This window comes from Alexandromys fortis, unplaced genomic scaffold (assembly GCF_014885135.2).
Source record: "Alexandromys fortis isolate MF-2015 unplaced genomic scaffold, M_Fortis_MF-2015_v1.1 scaffold_6, whole genome shotgun sequence".
NCBI lineage: Eukaryota > Metazoa > Chordata > Mammalia > Rodentia > Cricetidae > Alexandromys > Alexandromys fortis.
In genome coordinates, this window is record NW_026067902.1 from 469,259 (window position 1) to 488,843 (window position 19,585).

At 38.7% G+C, this 19,585-nt stretch overlaps 1 protein-coding gene across 5 annotated transcripts in view; it reads left to right on the top strand.

Moving 5' to 3' along the window:
• Positions 1-19,585, top strand: part of Tasp1 (taspase 1) — a 218,774-nt gene that overhangs the window by 90,098 nt on the left and 109,091 nt on the right. For 4 of the 5 annotated variants that reach the window (XM_050134317.1, XM_050134318.1, XM_050134316.1 and 1 more), the window contains 2 exons: positions 10,712-10,831; positions 16,627-16,705. In XM_050134317.1, coding sequence (XP_049990274.1) covers positions 10,712-10,831; positions 16,627-16,705 — 199 coding nt within the window. The remainder of the gene's footprint in view (positions 1-10,711; positions 10,832-16,626; positions 16,706-19,585) is intronic. The other variant, XR_007590415.1, reaches the window with a different exon arrangement.

The window sequence follows — 19,585 nt, forward strand, 5'->3', positions numbered from 1 at the left end:
ACATTTCCCGCTCTTCTAAAGAGTTTGCTGCCATTGATTTAATTAACAAAGTTTTAGCTTGCTTATTTATGTGACTTTTAATCCCCCCAGGTACTGAATCCATATCCCTTTAGTATGTTGTGCTGTGACTGTCAGTGAAGCGGCATGGTGCATGTGCCTCTATGAGATGCCCCCTTCTCTTCTGGGTTTATTTCTCAGATATTGATTATTGATTATAGCAAAGGATAGCCATCCTTCCAGTGGAGAAAACACAGCTGAAGCAAAACTTTGGTATGACTATTACTTTAGAGCTTTTAGGAACTTAGATATTTTTGAGTTAAAACTAAGTCAAACACGAGAAGAGTGTGATTCGGTGTCAGGTGAGCTCAGAGGTGAAAGGACATTAACAAGGACAAATCTAACATTGAACGTAGGAATGCCATGGTCAGAATCAAGACGAGATTTCTTTATAGATAAAATGAGAGGTATTTAGAAGCTTATTTTGAGCAGTAGACCAAGGGGCATGTAAAACTTCCTGAAATGAAGATCTCTCCCATGGTGTGAGAAATGGATCTGGTCTTGAGTGTGGTGAGGATGGAGGCAGCCTAAGAGTCACAGTAGTCCTTGTAAGGATGTGCTTTGGGGACAGGCTCCGTAGATGGTGTGCAGAAGCATTGCATCCAGGGAAGATCTAAATGTAACTGAATCAGAAAAGAACTCAGTAAGAAGAAAATGGCTTAGGTACGCTGAACTCTCATCACACATGGAAATTGAATGAGATTTTCTTTTAGAGGATACAAAATTTGAGTTATTGGTGAGGTGCCATTAAAAATAATTCATCCGGACACAGTAACCCCCAAACTAGCCTAGAACAAACTCCTGCATAGTGCCATTGGAGTAGGAAGAGGGCCTGTTTAGGGAATTTCTCTGGGAAATGACTTAGGAAACTTTTTTTTGGAGTGTTTTGACGCTGCAGGATTTTAAGATGGGTGGGGATGGGGGTATTTGCATTTATTACTGGAGAGAACCCAGCCTGGTGTTGGAGAAACTGATAGGGGGATGGGCCTTTGCTGAGATTTCAGTGTAACATGAATGGGCCAGCTTGTTGGGGTTTTTGCCCTCCCACCAGGTACCCCACAACTGTTTAGCCCCAGAGTAAAATCACACAAAGATCTCTGTAAGTTATAAAGCTGGTTGGCCCATTAGCTCTAGCCTCTCACTGGCCAGCTCTTACATCTTGATTAACCCATTTTTCTGATTTATGTTAGCCATGTGGCTCAGTACCTTTTCCAGTGGGGCAGGTCACATCCTGCTGCTTTGGTGGTCTGGGCAGGAGTGGGAGGAATCAAATTCCTCCTTCCCAGAATTCTCCTGTTCTCATTTCATCATTTCTATTTTTTGTCTGGTCATCCCGCCTATATTTCCTGCCTGACCAATCAACATTTATTTAAAACATGATTGACAGAATACAGACAATTCTCCCACACCATTTCAGTAGTAGAGAAAATGGCTCATTCAGTTTACTTAACAGTTTTTTTTTCCAGAACCAGCTTTGCTTGTTTTGCTCTCTATGTAGTATTAATTTCTTCATTGATTTTTTAAAATATTTATTTATTTATTATGTATACAGTATTCTATCTGTGTGTATGCCTGCAGGCCGGAAGAGGGCACCAGACCTCATTACAGATGGTTGTGAGCCACCATGTGGTTGCTGGGAATTGAACTCAGGACCTTTGGAAGAGCAGGCAATGCTCTTAACCGCTGAGCCATCTCTCCAACCCCCGACAAAACCATTTTTAACACAATATTTCTTTTATTGAATATATAGATTTGCCATTTTATTTACTTCCCTGTTTTTGTGTTCATGATGACATTTCTTAGATTTTTTTCTTTTTTTTTTTTTCTTTCTTGGAGGGTGCTATACTAAAGATTTGGGACCCAAGGCCTCATTTATGCTAGGCACATGTTCTACCACTAGGCTATATGCCAACTTCTTTTGAAGTCTGTCTTCTATTTACTCATTAATCTGTTCATTCAGGAAGAACCTTAGAGAAATCAACTGTTCTTTTGAAAGTGTTGACATACATTAATGAAATACACAGAAGCTCCTGTCCTCGTAAGACTTACAGTCTTGTGGTAGAAATAAACAATTTTAGGGGCTGGAGAGATGTCTCAGCAGACTTTAAGAAAGCTGGCTGCCCTTCCAGATGGCCTGGATTTGATTCCCAGTACCCACATGGTGGCTTGCAACCATCTTGTAACTTCAGTCTTTGGAGACCTGACTTTTTCTCCTGGCCCCCAGAGGCACCAGGTATGTACATGGTATTATACAGGAATACTTACAGTCAAAACTTGCATTTAAAAATAGGTAATTAAAATATTCAAAAGGAATAGTTTAAATAATTTGAAAAATATTATGTAGTTTAAATAAAAGTTAGTATTTGAGACAATATTACATTATAGTAAAAGGATGAAGTGGAACAGAGAAAGTGAAAAAGATGTATGCGTGAGTGTGTGTAGGGAGGACGCATGAGCAATCAAGACTGCAGTTTGATAGAGAATGACCTCTCAGGGTTTCTTTAAAGGGAGATCTCCTATGTGTATATTCACAAGTATATGAATTTAATTTTGCTTTTTAAAATTATAGTTTTATTGGTTATCTATTTAGATTTGTATCCTATTTGGGGAAGGCACCATGCCAACCAGTAACTTCTGACAAAAAGGGTTTTGGGAATCTGCCATTTCATTGTAAGTGACTCCCTCCTCCCCAGCCTCATTCCTGTCCATTTTTGATAAGTTACTAGACTTCTGGATTCTTTGTTCCCTTATCAGTTCTGGAAAATTTGAGTTACTTTCTTATTAAATATCTTACTTTACTGTACCCATTGTTCTGAGTTAGGCATAGACTAGACATTCTTTTACCTGTATCTCCTCCTGTATTAAAAACTTGCAACGTATTTTTACTCCTTTGCTTATAATTGCTATAAAATGTGATAGAATTTCCTCATGCTTCTTAGTTAATGTCCCTTTGACCTAAGTCACGTCACAATTGCCTTCCTCATATCTTGATGTGCTCCAAAACTTCACATAAATGGAAACATCATTTCTGTTTTGTGTCTTATGTCTCTTTCTCTGCCTATGTCTAAAACATATTGTTATATGTGTTATTAATTTCAATTGCTGAGTTGTCTTCTGCTGTTGATGTCATCATAATTTGTCCACATATTCTTTTGTTGGTAGACATTTGAGTCATCTACAGCTTTTTGGTTCTTGCAGACAAAAACAGTTTGAATAGCCTTGGTAAGTTTTCCTGTGATGATAGTCCTTTGATTTCTTTGTGATACTTATGAGTTTAGTTGCTGTGTCATGCTAGGTTTATGCCTCATATAGAATTTGATTTAGAATTAGAAGTGTGATTAGCATTTATTCTACACAAGAAATCAACTGGAATGTGTTCATTATTAAATGTTTAAACTGATTTCTTTCTTTGTTTTTGTAGGACAGATTCTTGCTGTATAGCCAGGCAGGGTTCAAACTACAGTCTTCCTTACTCAGCCTATTGAGTGCTGGGATTACAGGTGCTAGCACCTTCAGATCTGCACAGTAATACTTGATGTCCTTGAGGTGTGCTTTATAAGTGTTATTTATTATCTAATTTATATTGTCCTCAAGAGTGTCTCAAAATTATCATATACTTAGATTTTTTTCAACTTTCAGTATCTTAGGTCAGTGCCATTAATCAGTGGCTTATTATGCTTGTATATTAAGTATTGTTAAATATGTCTCATTTGGTTCTGAGCATTTCGTAGTCTTTCAATTTCTGTATCTTTACCAGTCATGAGTTTCTGTGTTGATCATCATCTCCTGCAAACAGAAACTTCTGATAAGGGTTAAAAGATGCACTGATCTACGTTTCTAAAGATAAATAATTAGGAGTCAGTTTAATACTGTGTTTGTTTAGGAGAATAATAGAGGCCGGTTCTACTCTAGGTCCTATGACTTGTTTAATCCTGATATCTCAGCTCTGATAATGGTACTGCGTATGGGTTTCGACTTGTGGAGCAGACCTTAAATTCAATCAGGAAGTGGTTGGTTACTTTCCTGGTATTCATGCCACTATTGCACCGCTGGGCTTACCTTGCTAGGACAGTTCCTATTGCAACTTTTGGGATTCACAGTGGGTAAGATTGATGATGGCTTTCTGTCTCTGGGTGTGTAAACAAACAACTTTCAGCACTATGAAAGCTGGCCAATAGTGATGAAGTTTCCAGCTTAGTACCAGGTTGATTTCTCCATAGTCTATGTCTCAAATATATAGTGTCTTTAACAAAAGAAGATAGCCAATAACATTGGCAAGCACTTAAAATGTTTGGTGGTCTGTGGTACCTCTCCAGCTAACAGTTTCAAAAGTGCTGACCCATTCCTGACTGAAGGCTTAGTATTTGTTGGCCTGCTGTGTCTAGTAAAGTCTTCTAGCCCCATCTACTCATTCATGTTCATACTGTTCATTCACTATAGCCAGGGAATGGTAACAATATAGGTGCCCATCAGTTGATGAATAGATAGTAAAACTGGCATACATTTACACAATGGAGTATTATTCAGCTGTTAAGAAAAATGAAAATATGAAATTCCCAGGTAAATGGGTGAATGTGGAAACAGTTATTCTCAGTGAGTACCAAACCCAGAAAGACAGATGTTGCATGTTTTCTCATTTGTTGATGTTAGCTTTGAATCTTCAAATATATGTGTGTTCCATTTGGAATTCCCATGGGGGGCTGGAGAGATGGCTCAGAGGTTAAGAGCACTGGCTGCTCTTCCAGAGGTCCTGAGTTCAATTCCCAGCAACCACATGGTGGCTCACAACCATCTATGATGAAATCTGGTGCCCTCTTCTGGTGTGCAGGCATACAGGCAGACAGATGCTGTATACATAACAAATAAATCTCAAAAAAATTAGCATATGGAATTCCCATGAAAGCCAGGAAGGGTTAGTAAGGGGGTCTGTGGGTGAGGACTTTCAAGAAAGGACTTTTCAATGGTATAGAGGGTTCCAGGAAGAATAGTGGTTCATGAAGGGTCTAATGGGGTGGGTCATGGAAGACTAGAGGACAGGAGGAAATTCACAGAGGGATTACCAGAAGTAGAAACCCTTTAAAAAACCTCACAAGGAAACCTATCTGCTACTATCTAAGTTCCCTAAAAAATATATATATATGTATATATATATATACACACACATGTATAAAAAGAGCTTAAATGAGTTACTTTTATCTTTTAATAAAATATTTTTTACTTTTTGAGATTATTATAAAATACAACATAATTTCATCATATTCACCACTCCCCTAATCCTGCACATAACTCCTTCTCTCTGACTTCATGTCTCTCTCTGTCTGTCTGTAACCCACTGAGTCCAGTTTGTGCTGCCCTTACACGTATGTGTGTAAAGCCATCCCTTAGAGCATGTGTATAACCTCCCGGGGGCCATATCCTTATAGAAAACCGATTTCACCTCACTTCTAGCAGCCATCATTGGTTAGTTAGTAGCTTCTTACCTAGTTCTGGTTTTTCCAACCCCAGAGCGTTATACAGAGATCTTACCTGCTGGATTGTTATCCTTTGCACTTTTGAGAATTTGTGATTTTCAAGATAATTTTGTGACACTTCCCTGTTTTATAAATTTATAACTAATATTATAATTCATGTAATATGAAATCCCCTAAAAACAAACTTTATCTAGTGTGTTTTAAGTTGAAAATTTCCAACTTTTGTCGACTAACTTAGGAAATAAATATGAGTTTAAATGCTATATGACTCTATTTGTGTCCTGAATGTTGATGTGAACTCATATGGTACTGCAGAGACATGTAATGCATCTCGGTTAAAGGGAAGAGGGATTAATTAGCACTAGAATTCTTGTCTATAATTTATAAGAATCATTATAGTTTTGGCAGCAGAAGATGGTTTTCTTCTCTGTTCCTTTCCTTTCATGTTTGGATCAAACCCAGTGCCTCAAGCATGCTGATTAGGTGCTGTTCCACTGAGCTGTATCCAGCAGAGGATGGCCCCTGCAGAGAAAAGAGAGCGATCACCGAATCGTCTTAGCCCATACTTTTCCTTGTTTTTGGTCAGTGTTCATATGTGACGATAGATAATTTAGACTTTGTTCACAGGACTCTACTCCACAGGGGCCACAGGTAGAGGCTAGTTCGTCAGGGGCAAACACTGAATGAGGACTGGATCTCCTGTGGCCAGAGCAATCTTTCCCTTCTTTCCCAGATACTCAAAGATGGTAAAGCTAATGGCTAGGATGACAGGCAGTTAAGGGCGTTTGTTGCTCTTTCAGAGGACCCAGGTTTGGTTCCCAGTACTCTCAGCTCATACCCATCTGTAACTCCAGTTCCAAGGGATCCAGTGCCTTCTGACCTCTGTGGGAACCAGCACACATGTGACACATGCATTTATGTAGGAAAAATCTCGTACACATAATTAAATCTAATAAAATAAAAATGCTTATGGTGGTGGCATTGATGTATTGTTTTGTAGGGTCAAAGACTTTTCTTTCCACAGGGGGAAGCTTTTACTAGCTTTGTTACTGCTCTTAGATCTAATAATTATCATTGGGAGGGTTTAATATATTTTAACTGTTGCCTTGGTCGACCGTCGCCTTCATCTTTACTATTAGGCTAATCCATGGCATACCAACTTCCAGATACATGCACATACATAAGACTTATTTTTGTATTTAGCTGGTTGATAGTTAAGGTTTTTTCAAATATAAGACAGTATTCATGCTAATGAGACAAGTGATTGATAGCTGGTGACTTAAAGTGTTTCAGAACTAGAGAACCAGACTAGAGGTGTAATTTCTGGTGAGAATCACCAGCCCCCCACCCAGAGATTTATTACCTCTAAAGTACTTTACACGTGTTACTTCCATGACTTTTTGTGATAATTATGTAAAACCTGTCTCTATCTTGGATCAGGGAAAACTGAAATTACTGTTAGAAAGTTGATTTTAGTCTTTTCCATGGTACTGGTATGTTTTCTGCCAAATTCACATACGTGTCTTTATTCTGGAAAAAAAGAACCCCCTAGTTTATACACTTGTTTTCTTGTCACATTTTATCAGAAAAAGTAATATGAATGGCCTGCTTTAGTCAGGGACAATAAGTGCATGTGTATCTGTGTGGCACATGGATTTTTAAGTATTTATGGGGTGTAAGACTGTAATGGTAGTTCTGAATAGTAACAGTTATTGTGTGTTTCAACCCAAGATTTCATTCCCATATAAATGAGCTCTGTGAGATTATTATGCCAAAAATACCAATATTTGTCTTTCACTCAATTTATCTACACTTCATAAAAATCTTTAAATATTACTTCATTATCTTAAAATTTGCTTTGCAGTATATGAAGTCTGTGGAATGCCTCTTAGATATTTATGAAGTAGCTCAGATTTTTGCAGGTGTTGTAGACTCTTAGGGATATAGAGCTTAATTTAGAACAGACTCCTCTTTTCTGCATTTTTCATTTTAAAAATCAGATTACAGCAAATCCATCTGTGTGATCCAGCTACACTGACATTGGTTTTTAGATATCTCTGTGGTGTTTTGGTTAGGCAGAGAAGTTCTCTTAGTTTATAGTATCCTAATAGTCATGCAAGGACGGCTCCTGCAGATAATACTCTGGTTCTTGTATTCATGCCATGCTTCCCTGTAAAGTTATTTTCCTGAAAGATACTTAAGCAAGGTCAGTACGGTAGTTTATTCAAAACAAACAAATACAACAAAAATGCAAACAACTAATAAAATACCCTTATAAAATACATTTTAAGACTTGGGGGTTTAGCTATGTAGTAGAATATTGCCTTATGATAAGAAAATAAGCAATCTTCTGTCCTAGGAATGATGGGGGTTAAGAAAAATTTTAAGAACTCTTACCAGTCTGCACGTATATGTGCACATTCCAGAATGCATGATCATGAATGCGTATGTGCACACATACAGACACACAGGCTAAGTGTGGGTATAATGCATATGTTAACTATCTAGATTCTACCATACATGGTACAACATATATTTGTGTTCAAACATCATGCTGAATACTGTAAATATGTTTTTGTCACCTTTAAAAAGATGAAGACTGTCCTCAGATGTTTGAGAGTGCAATAGGAAAACTGTATTTGTCAGAAATTGTCTTTAGCAAGCCTACAAAGCCTTACCTTAGGCTGTATCTGGTCGAGAACCAAGAAAGTATGCATAGATTTCCAAATGACACAAAGTCCCGCTATATATCTCTCAAAAAATAGCTTTGCTGCCAGGCGGTGGTGGCACATGCTTCTAACCCAGCACTCAGCATTCAGAGATGGCAAATCTCTGAATTCGAGGCCAGCCTGTTCTACAAGACCTAGTTCTAGGACAGGCTCCAAAGCTACAGAGAAACCCTGTCTCAAAAAAAACCAAACCAAAGCAAACAAACAAAGTAAATATTATTGCCAAGGTAATCTCAAAATAAAAGGAGGATTCTTTCTTGATTTTATGTCAACTTAACTGTTAAAGAAAATTAAGTCTATTCATTTGTGTAAGAGTTATTTATCTTAAAAAATAACTAAAAGCACTTATGTCAGATTAGCTCTTGGGTACACTTGGTAGTATGCCTGTGGTAGCATGCAAGTGGTGATATGCTGACAGCTGGGTAGTAAGGGCAGAATCACATTGTATTGTAGTAGCATCTTAGTCTCAGCTGCTTCAGGTTTCTCCTTCACCATTCTTGTGCCTGTATATTTTAGTTCAGCTGTTGAGAGCCTTATGGAATGCTATCAGACCTTGCTTTTCAAAGGGGCTGTGGACCAGCATCAGTGTTACCTATAAGATTGTCAGACTTGGTCTTGGCTAGTTCCTGGGTTACTTGATAGGAATCTTCACTTAAACAGATTCTCTTTGTGATTTCTATGAGCATTAAAGCTGAAGAAGCCCTGGTATAGAACACAAAAGGCTTGTAATTTAAATACTTTTGTTACAAAGTTAAATAATTTAGAAATGATTAGTAAGAACATTAAACACTTTCACCTTAAAAGCTCCCTTTTTGATTTGGCTGATGATAGCCCCCATGGAATGCTACCAGGCCTTGTTTTTCAAGTGCATTTTGCTGTATTTCTGTACTTTGATTCTTAATCTTACTCAGCAAAGAAGATAAATGATGTGAAGGAGCAAAACCATTGCTGTTAAATCTACTTACTGCAGCCTCTGGCATCACATAAAATCAGCTCCTCAGAAAAGGAGAAAGACTTGCTCAGACACTGGCATGCACAGACTGTATAATCAGCCCTGGGCTTTTATGCACACAGGGAATCCAGATAGACTTAAAACATAATAGGTGCCGAGTGAACTAGATGCCCTACTCAGGGAGTTGTTGACCCTGAAATTGTCCTTGAAGATCATGATCCTTCTCGTGAGTAGAACTATAGTATTATGGGATGTGCCCACGTAGTTCCACTTGCTACCCTTCCTTCAAGCTACGTGTATGATTAAAAACGTTAAACTTACTTCATCCCCATGAACCTTTTCTTCCAATGGCAGAACTCTTGGTCATTGTTTCGTTACACTTTAGGGTGTTAGGACTCTGAGTAAGAAGTAGAGACATGTAACTGCTTCATGTTACCACATTCAAAGAAAAATTGTGTGACACGCTCTACCTCTACGCTTCCAATTTAGTTTAGGGAAGAAAGCTTTTGTTTGAGTTCTGCTTCTGATATTTGAAAGCTCCCTTCAACTCCCTAGCTGAGATGGCCGCAGGTGCTCACAGACCTTTTCTGATGCCTTTGTGTCTCTTCACCTCTTAGTGCACTGCGGGAACAAATGAAGCTTTGCCAATAGTCTGAGTATCAAGTCTGGGTAGCTCGCTACTCTTGTGAACCTGGGTTGTTCATGGTTCTTCCATTCATGTTGGAGCTTTGGCATACAGTTTGACAACCTTGCCCAAGGCTAAGAATACTTACTATGACTGTTCTTGGCCTAACAGTGTACAATACCCCCCCCCCTTTTTAATATATAGTAAGGAAATTTTCTCCATGCCTCCTTTAATTCTGTTCTTATCTAGTAGTTTGTCCTTTGTCATGGATGACCAGGAAACCTTGGTGATAGGAGACAGCTGCTGTTAATACATTTTAGATGTCTTAAACGTGGGACTAGTGAGAAGGCTCAGGACACAAAGATGCCTTCCAATAACACACAGTTTTCTGTCACCAGTTGCCAAGCTTATTAATAATAGCAGAAAAGGGACTATGTTGTAAGATTTCTCTTAAGCAAGGGATCGATGGGAAAATGATCTTGTCTTGAACTCCAAGATGGCGAATGCAATTTTCTTCCTTTTCTGAATGCATTATCCGCTCCTCGAAGTCTGTGCATAATATACTTTAAAACATGAGTGGTAGCATTTATTGTTCCTTTAGATCGTAGGTCTTTTCACCCACATTCTCAGTTACTTATTTAATTTCTGAGATTAAGGGAAAAGCAATAAAATAATAAAGAAATGGATTATAACTGTTGCACTTAAGGAATAATTCAGATTTTTTTTTCATGTTATGATTTCACCAGGCCTGTTAAACACTGTGCTCCCTGTGTAGTTCTTGATCCCTCACACCAGGCCTGCTGTGCACTGTGCCTGATGTGCAGTCATGTCTAGGTGTTTTGTGCCAGTGGACACTCATGTCTCTATTGTTCCACAGGAAAATGACTCAGGCACCTTGGACACAGTGGGTGCTGTGGTGGTCGATCATGAAGGGAATGTTGCTGCTGCTGTCTCCAGTGGAGGCTTGGCCTTGAAACATCCAGGGAGAGTTGGGCAGGTAAGGATCTGTGGGTTAATAATTCTGCTTTTCAAAATGAAATCTGTCTAAGTGCAACCATTCAAGTACTAGGGATGTTTTTTCCTTAGGAAAAATAAAAATTCTTGTTCTTGAACATTTAATTTTTATAGATCAAAACCAAAAATTCTTTAAGTCTTATTTTTTTAAAGAGCCATCTCATGGTGACGGGGCTCTTGTTGACCTTTATTTATGACCAGTGACCCTGACCTCACTGCTCTCAGCACCCTGGGTGGCACTGGCTTTTGTTTGTAGTAGACATTTAATAATCATGTATTGATTTACATCTTCCTTAGTGAATATGACTGTAGGAGCAAACACTCCCTGACTGTATTGCCCGTTGCTTTTTGAAGTGAGAACATGGTTTTAGAGTAACGCGTTTTACTCCATTCAAGTCACAGTGACTTTTTGGCATTCTCTGTGTCTCCTCTGACTTTAGACATTTTACAGGGTAGCTAGGATTTTTGGTCCCCCTGTATCACAGACAAATATTTAGCAGATGAAGAAATTCTAATTCATGTGAAACTTTCTTAGCCTGAGTTCTCTTGCAGAGCTTTTATCCAGCCTTCCTTCTCCACCTCCAGTCTTTAATTCTGTATTGAAAATGAAATCTAAGAGTAAATTTGATATACCACGGGTGGTGGGCATTATGACCTGACTTTGCACATTTCTTATGATCTTAGTAAATATTTATGAATCAAGACACTCTCCTGTAACTTTTTAAAGAGGTTATTTAAAACTCAGTATTTGGATCTTGTCTCATATGTGAAATGAAGGTCATGGTGTTGTGTGTGCCAAATTCCTTTCCTCCAAATGCTATCAGATGCCTTCCTGAAGTAATGGAAAACGATGAGGTTCTACAGGTACCCAGAGAAAACTACAATACTAGAAAATGCCTAAAAATACACCTTTGCATCAGTCAAAGTCTGTGGAGAGCTAAGTGATGAGTTTAAGACAATCATAGGGGTGTTGCAGGGATGCATCCTCTCACCACTGCTCTTTAATATGTTCCTGGAATTAATAATAGCAACAGCCCTGGTGGATGAGGAGACAGGTGTGCAGATAGGTGGCGTGTGAATCAGTAATTTGCATTTTGGCAATGATACAGCACTACTTGCTGAAAGTCCAAGTGATCCGCAGGCCATGGTAAGTAGAGTGGTGAAAGTCAGTGAAATCCTTGGTATGAAAGTAAACATCGAGAGACTGAGATGCAACACATAGGAAGGGTGCACAGGATTTTAACATTGTAATAAAGAATCATAACCTCTGTTGTAATAGGGCTGCTTGTTCCTTTCCTCAGAAACTGTAATTAGATTACTGCTTGGCCCATTAGCTCTAGCTTCTTATTGGCTAACTCTTACATATTAATTTAACCCATTTCTATTGATCTGTGTATTGCCATGAGGATGTGACTTACTGGGTAAAGTTCTGGCATCTGTCTCTGGTGGGGCTACATGGCTTCTCTGACTCCGTCTTCTTTCCCCAGCATTAAGTTTAGTTTTCCCTGCCTAGCTAAATTCTGCCTTGCTATAGGTCCAAAGCTGTTTCTTTATTCATTAACCAGTGGTATTTGCAGTATACAGAGAGGACTCCCACATCAAACCTCAAGCAAGCAGACAACTTTGTTTATCTGGGAAGAAACCTCAGTTCAAAGGAGGGAACTATTTCAGATATCAAGAGGCAGATAGGGTTAATGAGGGTTGCATTCCAGGTACTAGGGAAGGTTTGATCAGCAAGAGACATAAGGACAACAACAAAATTACATGAGACACTTGTCTTGAGCTGCCTGCCTTCTTTACAATCCCGAAACCTGGACAATGAAACGCTCCTCAGAACAGCAGCTGAATGAGTCTGAGATGGCGTGTCTCAGGAGGCGTCTAGGCTTCACATGAAGAGACAGGCAGTGCTTAGAGGAAAACAGCATTGCTAACTTGTATGAAACTGCTGGGTCCAGGAGTCATCGTGAACCTGGAGATAGGAAGAATCAAATGAGAGGTAAAGAAAACTGTGAAGCACAAAAACGTGTCCTTTCAAAGGCTAGGTCAAACCTTACAGAAATGAGATGCATTTCAATGTATTGTAAATGCTCAAATGAATGACTTCTGAAAACTGGCATACCCGCTATAGCTATTTAATAGGAATGCAAATTGTAAAATTTAATTTGAACAAGAGTTTACTTCTTTTAGTGTGTAACCATTAAAGTTTATAGCGGGGATATGAGAAAGGAATTAATAAACTTTACTATAAAATAAATAGTTACCAAGGTCTGAAGATGAAATGCTATAGTGCTTACCAAGTTCTAGAAGATTGACACGACACATTTAAATTGCACTTCCTACGTCCTTGATCTATCACTGCCATTGGTTATACACTTGCAGTGTTCAACATACGCTTTCATTCACATGGTTCCTTGACAATAATAGAAGTGCTTTTATTATTCTTTGTTGTTTTGTGGTGAATTCAGGTCCTGTGCATGCAAGGCTGACTCAGCTGTACTCTTTGCGATCACTTTTTTCTTTTTTAGTTGTCTAGGCTGACCTTTAAACTTGCTCCGTGTCCCAGGCTAGCCTTACACTTGTGATCCTCATGCCTAAGATGCCAAGCTGCTGGGATTATAGGTCTTCTACAACAATCGCTTGCTACATTATTATGCTCATTTTATAGAAAACAATAGTCTTGAGACAGTTAAGTAATATGTTATTTATATAAGTTATTTTTTATTATGTATAACACCTTTAATATAATTTTACTTCCAACATAGGAAGCTTCTAAACACTTTTTACAGTTTTGCATTTTACTTACAGAGGTGAATAATAAAGGCCAAATTCTTTATTATTATTGTATTTTTGTTACTATTTCATTCTGTTTTCAGAAGGTTAAGGAAAGTAAGTCAGCTTGAGGCCATGCAATTAAGAGGAGATATTATACAAGAAATTTTCTTAAAGAGAAGAAAAAAAGGGGCGAGCAATACTGTGTATCCTTTTTTTGGAAGGCGCCTTCCCCTGGCTCTCTGAGAGGTGCCCATTCCCCCCACCCCAGGGTTTTGTATAAAGGAACTAGGTTGCTTCCAGAGCACTGTAGGTGGAAGTTCTAATAAGCAAACTTGACCACACAATGAGGGACTTTGTAGCAGTTAGAAGGGCTTACTAGGATAACATGTTCCCATAAGGCAGTAAGCTCTCATAACAGAAGCAGATGGTTGCTTCGTGGAGATTCCTGCTGGGTAGAATATTGGAGCAATTGAGTTCTAAGGATATTTAAAAAACTGGAGTGTCGCAAAAAGCTGAAATTTTATCTGTGTACTCTTCTCTGCCTTAGCCTGTCAGCTGAGTGAGCTCCAGAAGTCGCAGTCCAGTGTTGGGGGAGGGAATCTGTATTTATAGTGGTGAGTGCTGCATGTGTTGTAGATTCTAGAAATCCACAAGATAGTAAATCTTTTTGTATTGTTTTCACTTGTTTGTTTGAGACAGGGCTATGTATCCCTTGCTGGAACTTACTGTGTGGGACTGGGTTGGAACTGAGTCCTTCCTGCCTCTGCCTTTTGAGTTCTGGGCTTAAAGGCATTAGCTTCCACACCTATTTGTATTAAGTTTTTCAGAAACTTAATCCTTTCATTGTTAGCCTTTGTTAGGATTTCTGTGTATTGCTCCACCAAAGCTTATTTCGGTTACTGTCAGTCACCTATACCAGTTTTTCATTACTAATAGTGATGTAAAACATTTACCTTATTTGTCCTAATATTAATAAACACCCAGGAGTCAGAAATTGTGGTGAACACTTGATAAATTCAAAGAATAGTGGAGGAAAGAGCGACTGACCCGAGTCTCAACGTTTCCCAGATCCAAAAGCCCAAGAATCTCTTCCAAGTCCCTTTTTCTCTTCTCCGTGTCTCTCTGTCTTCCTATGGTCCATTCCAGCCCACTGAACTCTGCCCTCTGAACCAAGGTCCACCTCCACTGGTGGAGAGCACCAAGTCCCCCATAACGGTGCTGTGATAATGAACTTGCTCAGTAGCATGCCTCGTACTTCACCAGATACTGTGTCAGGTGCTCCAGAAACCAGAGTTCTTGCCCGTAAATTCCTCAGAAATTCAGCATTTCTCTAGTTTAAGAACACTTATTTTTAAAACTTTTTTCTTTTTTATTGAAAATAGGTTTTTTCCTCACATAATATATGCTGATTGTGGTTTTTCCCCCACTCCTCCCAGTGTCTTCTCACCTTTCTTCCCCTCAGGATCTACTCCCTTTCTGTCTCTCATTAGAGAACAAATAGGCTTCTAAGAGATAATAATAAAACAAAACAAAACAAAAACTTATTCACTGAAATTGAACAAAAGAGAAGCAAGAGAGCCCAAGAGAAGGCAAAAGAAACACGTGTTCACACATCTAGGACTCATATAAAACACTAAACCGGAAGCTATTTTATAAATGCAGGGGTGCAGGCCCTGTGCAGGTTCTGTGCAGGCTGTTTTAGTCTCTGCGAGTTATGTGAGCTTCGGTCATGCTGTTTTAGAGGGCCTTGTTCTCCTGGTGTCCTCTGTCCCCTCTGGCTCCTACACTGTTTTTTGCCTCCTCTTCTGCAGGGTTCCCTGAGCTTTTAGGGGAGGGATGAGGTGGAGCTATCCGATTTAGGACTGAGTCGACAATCCTTATTTTAAGGCACCATATTGGTTACAGGAGCCAACAGAGCAACTGGCCAGCAAACTGTGAAAGGAAAGGGTTTTAGGACTAGGAAGCATTACTGATGGCACTAAGACAACTTTCTCTTGCTGTTCTCTAAGAACTTCTACATTGTTAGAGTAGTAGAGCACATTTGCTAGTACTCTGCATTTGTATGTGTGTTACGTGTGTATATGCAAGTCTACGTGTGTGAGTATATGTGTAAGCATGCACGGGTGTGTCTAGACTGAAATTGATGTTGAATGTTTTCTTTGATTGTTCTCCACTTTATTTACTGAGGCATGGTCTCTCCCTGAACTTGGAGCTTCCTTATTCTGACTGGTCCAGCTTGCCCCAGGGATCCTATTTTTCTGCCTTTAATTCTGGTATTACAGGTGACTGCCATGCCTGCCTGACTTTCTGTGTAGGTTTGGGGAGCCATATTCTGGTCCTTCTGGTTATGTGGCAACTGCTTTACGCATTGAACCACGTCTCAGGCCCTACTGATCTTTTTGAATGACATATAATATCTACACATTTTTTAGACAAAATATTGATTTATGTATATGCTGATTTATTAATGTTACTAGCTACTGGGGAAAGCATAAGGAAGGGCACAGGGAAAAGCTAGTCAAAGATATAGTTAGGTAGGAAGAGTAAGTTCCGGTGTCCTTGTCATAGCAGAGTGAGAGTATGGGGAACAGTAATGCATTGCATATCTAGAAATAGATACAGCCTTGAGAGTTTGAAAACCATTGTTTGCATAGTTCTTATGCAAACTCTTATAAATATATGCTGTTATGAACTATTTTTTAGTGTTTTATCTGTGTGTGCATTTGTGTGCACAAGAAAACAACTCCTAGTGTGGTTCTTCAGTCATCCCTTGTTTTTCAGTCTACCCTGTTTTGTTGAGGTGGGGATTCTCTTATTTTCATTTTTAATTAGCATACAGGTAATAGATTTCATTATGACACTTCATACTTAATTTGCTTTGTTGTCTATTTTGTTTATTTTTAATAAACTGAGTTTTATTTGATGGATATTACTTTCATATTGAAAACTGAAAATTATGTATAATATTCAGTAAGTATTGTATGAGTCTATTCTCTGTCTTTCTAGGCTGCTCTTTATGGATGTGGCTGCTGGGCTGAGAATACTGGAGCTCATAACCCCTACTCCACAGCTGTGAGTACCTCAGGTATTTGCTGCTTTCATGGCCATTTTTCATAGCTACAATCCTGTCAGTCATTTAATACTTAAAATCAGTATTTGGGGGAAACATTTATTAGAGTGTTGATGCATGAAAAACATCATTAATATTAAAGGTTTTAAAGATTATTTAGTTTTCTATTATAAATGCGTTGCAAATGTTAACTGTAAAACTCTGATATTGGCTATAATTCAATTCTATTTTATTATCTAGTGACCCATGATAGTTACAGTCACATCTCGAGTGATGTCAAAACAGTGAGGCATTTCAAAAATTATCATGTAGTCTCTTGAGTAAAATGTTGACGTGAAACTCACAGAATGTGCTTCAGAATGTATAGCCTACAACATTTTCTCAAACTATCCTTTTAATAAAATACAGAACCTTTTTTGTGTGTATAATAAGAAAGTGTATGATTTAGTAATGATTGAAATAGAGCGAGCATGTGCGATGTGGTTTGCGCTTGAGCATGCACATGTATGTGTGTCAGTGTGTCCCTGTGCTGTAGGGATGGGAAATAGGGGTGGGGGAAATTTAACGGGTGGAACAATAATCTGTTTCTAGAGTTTTATAATACTGATACCACATATACTTGAGGCCTGTTCTCTTTATGTGGTGATGCTACTGGTGGGCAAGGTCAATGCTGGTTCACCCCTTCCCACAAGCTACAGTTCTGTTCATTTCCAAACAGCCCCAGGATTTACACATCTGTGCAGCACAGATGTTTTTCTTTTCTTTCTTCACCTCTTCGGTTTCTGACCACATTGGTTTTTGTTGTCTAGTACAGTAGCTTTCCTGTGCTTCCTGCTTACTGATCCTGTATCCACTGTAGTGCACTAGTTAATTGTTACATGCTGTTTGAACTCACTGACACGCTGTTTCTGTCGGGTGGGCTGAGCTTTTCCCCACTTCAGATGCAAGTGTGTTTACCTTAGAGTGTCCTCCAAGATCCCTTGACCTGGAATGGGCTGGTCTCCTAGACCCGTGAGAATTGGAGTGGAGAATGGTAAACAGCCCAAAAGTAAGATACTGAGAAGACAAACAGTAAATTGTTAGAGTAAAAATAAAAGCCCGTGTCCTTGAACAAGTACTTTCTCAAAATAAAAGATCGACTACAGCTTAGCCTGTGTTGTTGAAGATGCAGGAGGTGCTCTGCCTGAGATCTCCACCCACACATGCTCCAGCTGATACCTGTCATGTAGACCGATTTGTCTTTAAGTCTCCAGCTCACAAAAAAACAAACGACATGGAGACTTATTATTAATTGTGAAAACTCGGCCTTAGCTTAGGCTTGTTCCTAAATAGTTCTTATAACTTAAATTAACCTATATCTTTTAACCAATTTTTTTTTTAATGTGGGTTGGTTGCCTTGGCTCTGAACTCCACAGAAGTCCCACCCGACCTCTTCCTGCCTAGCTATTGACCATTCATCTCATTATTAAACCAGTCACAGTGACAGACACATGTTCACACAGTGTAAAGGAAAATTCCACAGCCCTCCCCGCTGACTGTTGTGGTTTGCCTCACTTTCCCAATCTGTTTCTGCTGCATGCTCAGTTGCTTGGTCAGGTGCTCCACCGTCTTTCTGCTCCTTGTCATCATCTTCTGGTTTGTTTGTTTGTTTTTGTTGTTGTGTTTTGTTTTTGTCTTTCATGGTTACAGCACAGTTAACAATCTCAGTTCTTCAAAACAGAAAACATGACCATTTTTTGTGCAAAGCTTCTATAATACAGATATTGCCCATTATAGCATGGGACCTGGTGCTCCATCTCAGTTACCTTCATAGGATTTTCTTCCTTTTGAAAATAGTTATGGGGTTGGGTTCTCATCATTTCTCTGTATGCTTTCTCTTGCTGATTTCCTGTTTTTGCTATCTTCCTGATTTCAGCTGTTTTCTCTTTGCCAATTAACTTCTACACCTGTGTCAGCTCTGGGCTTTCTCTGAAAGTCGACATACATTCTTTCTATTTTCTGTTTAGTAGTCCTCTGTGAGTTTTATGTGTGTAATTTTTCCCATGACTACCTTTCTCCAATGGTTTTCTTCTTTAAAATGTTTCAGAATTACATTAATATTATTGTGTGGATGGGGACTATATCTATGTGCCACAGTACATGCGTGGAGATCACAGGGCAACCTATAGAAGTCAGTTTTCTTATGCCAATATAGGGTCCCAGGGATCACACTCAGTTTTACAGGCTTAGCCACAGTATCTTTGCCTGCTGAGTCATCTCACTGACCCTCTTAGCTGTTTTCTTGCCTTCACTACCCTCTTCTTTTAGATAATAAATATTGGCACTATTCTAATATTTGTGGCTTCTTATCATTTTTACTGATCTGTCTAGTTTTTTCAGACTTTTGTGTTCTCACCTGCCATGTGTGGCCTCCATCTGTCCTATCTCCTTTCTTTGTATCCGAAAAAACATATGATTGTGAGTCATGAGACTAATTTGATATACAAATCAATAATGAATCAAAAGCATCCAATATAATTGTAAAAACTGTTTTTTGTATTTTATTTTGCATGGATGAACAAAAATAGTAATGCATTCATTTTTAGTTTAATTGTGATGACACATAAACATTTTGCCATACAGTGTCAAAAATAGCTAATGTGTGTAGTCCTGTGTCTTTAGCAAATTATGTGAGCAAATTGAAGTATGAAAAATTGCTTCATTTGTATTTTTCCACATAACTGTCAATATCATCTATTGTGTATGCTTTGGTTTTAGCAAATGTCTTCATTGAGTTAGTTAATTGTTTGGTGTTATCCCTTGAGAGTCTGCCTAACTGTGTCACTTTGTGAAAGAGATTCAGTCCCTTTGGGAGTGCCTATTCACCAACAAAACCAGTTTTTAGAAACTGGTGGT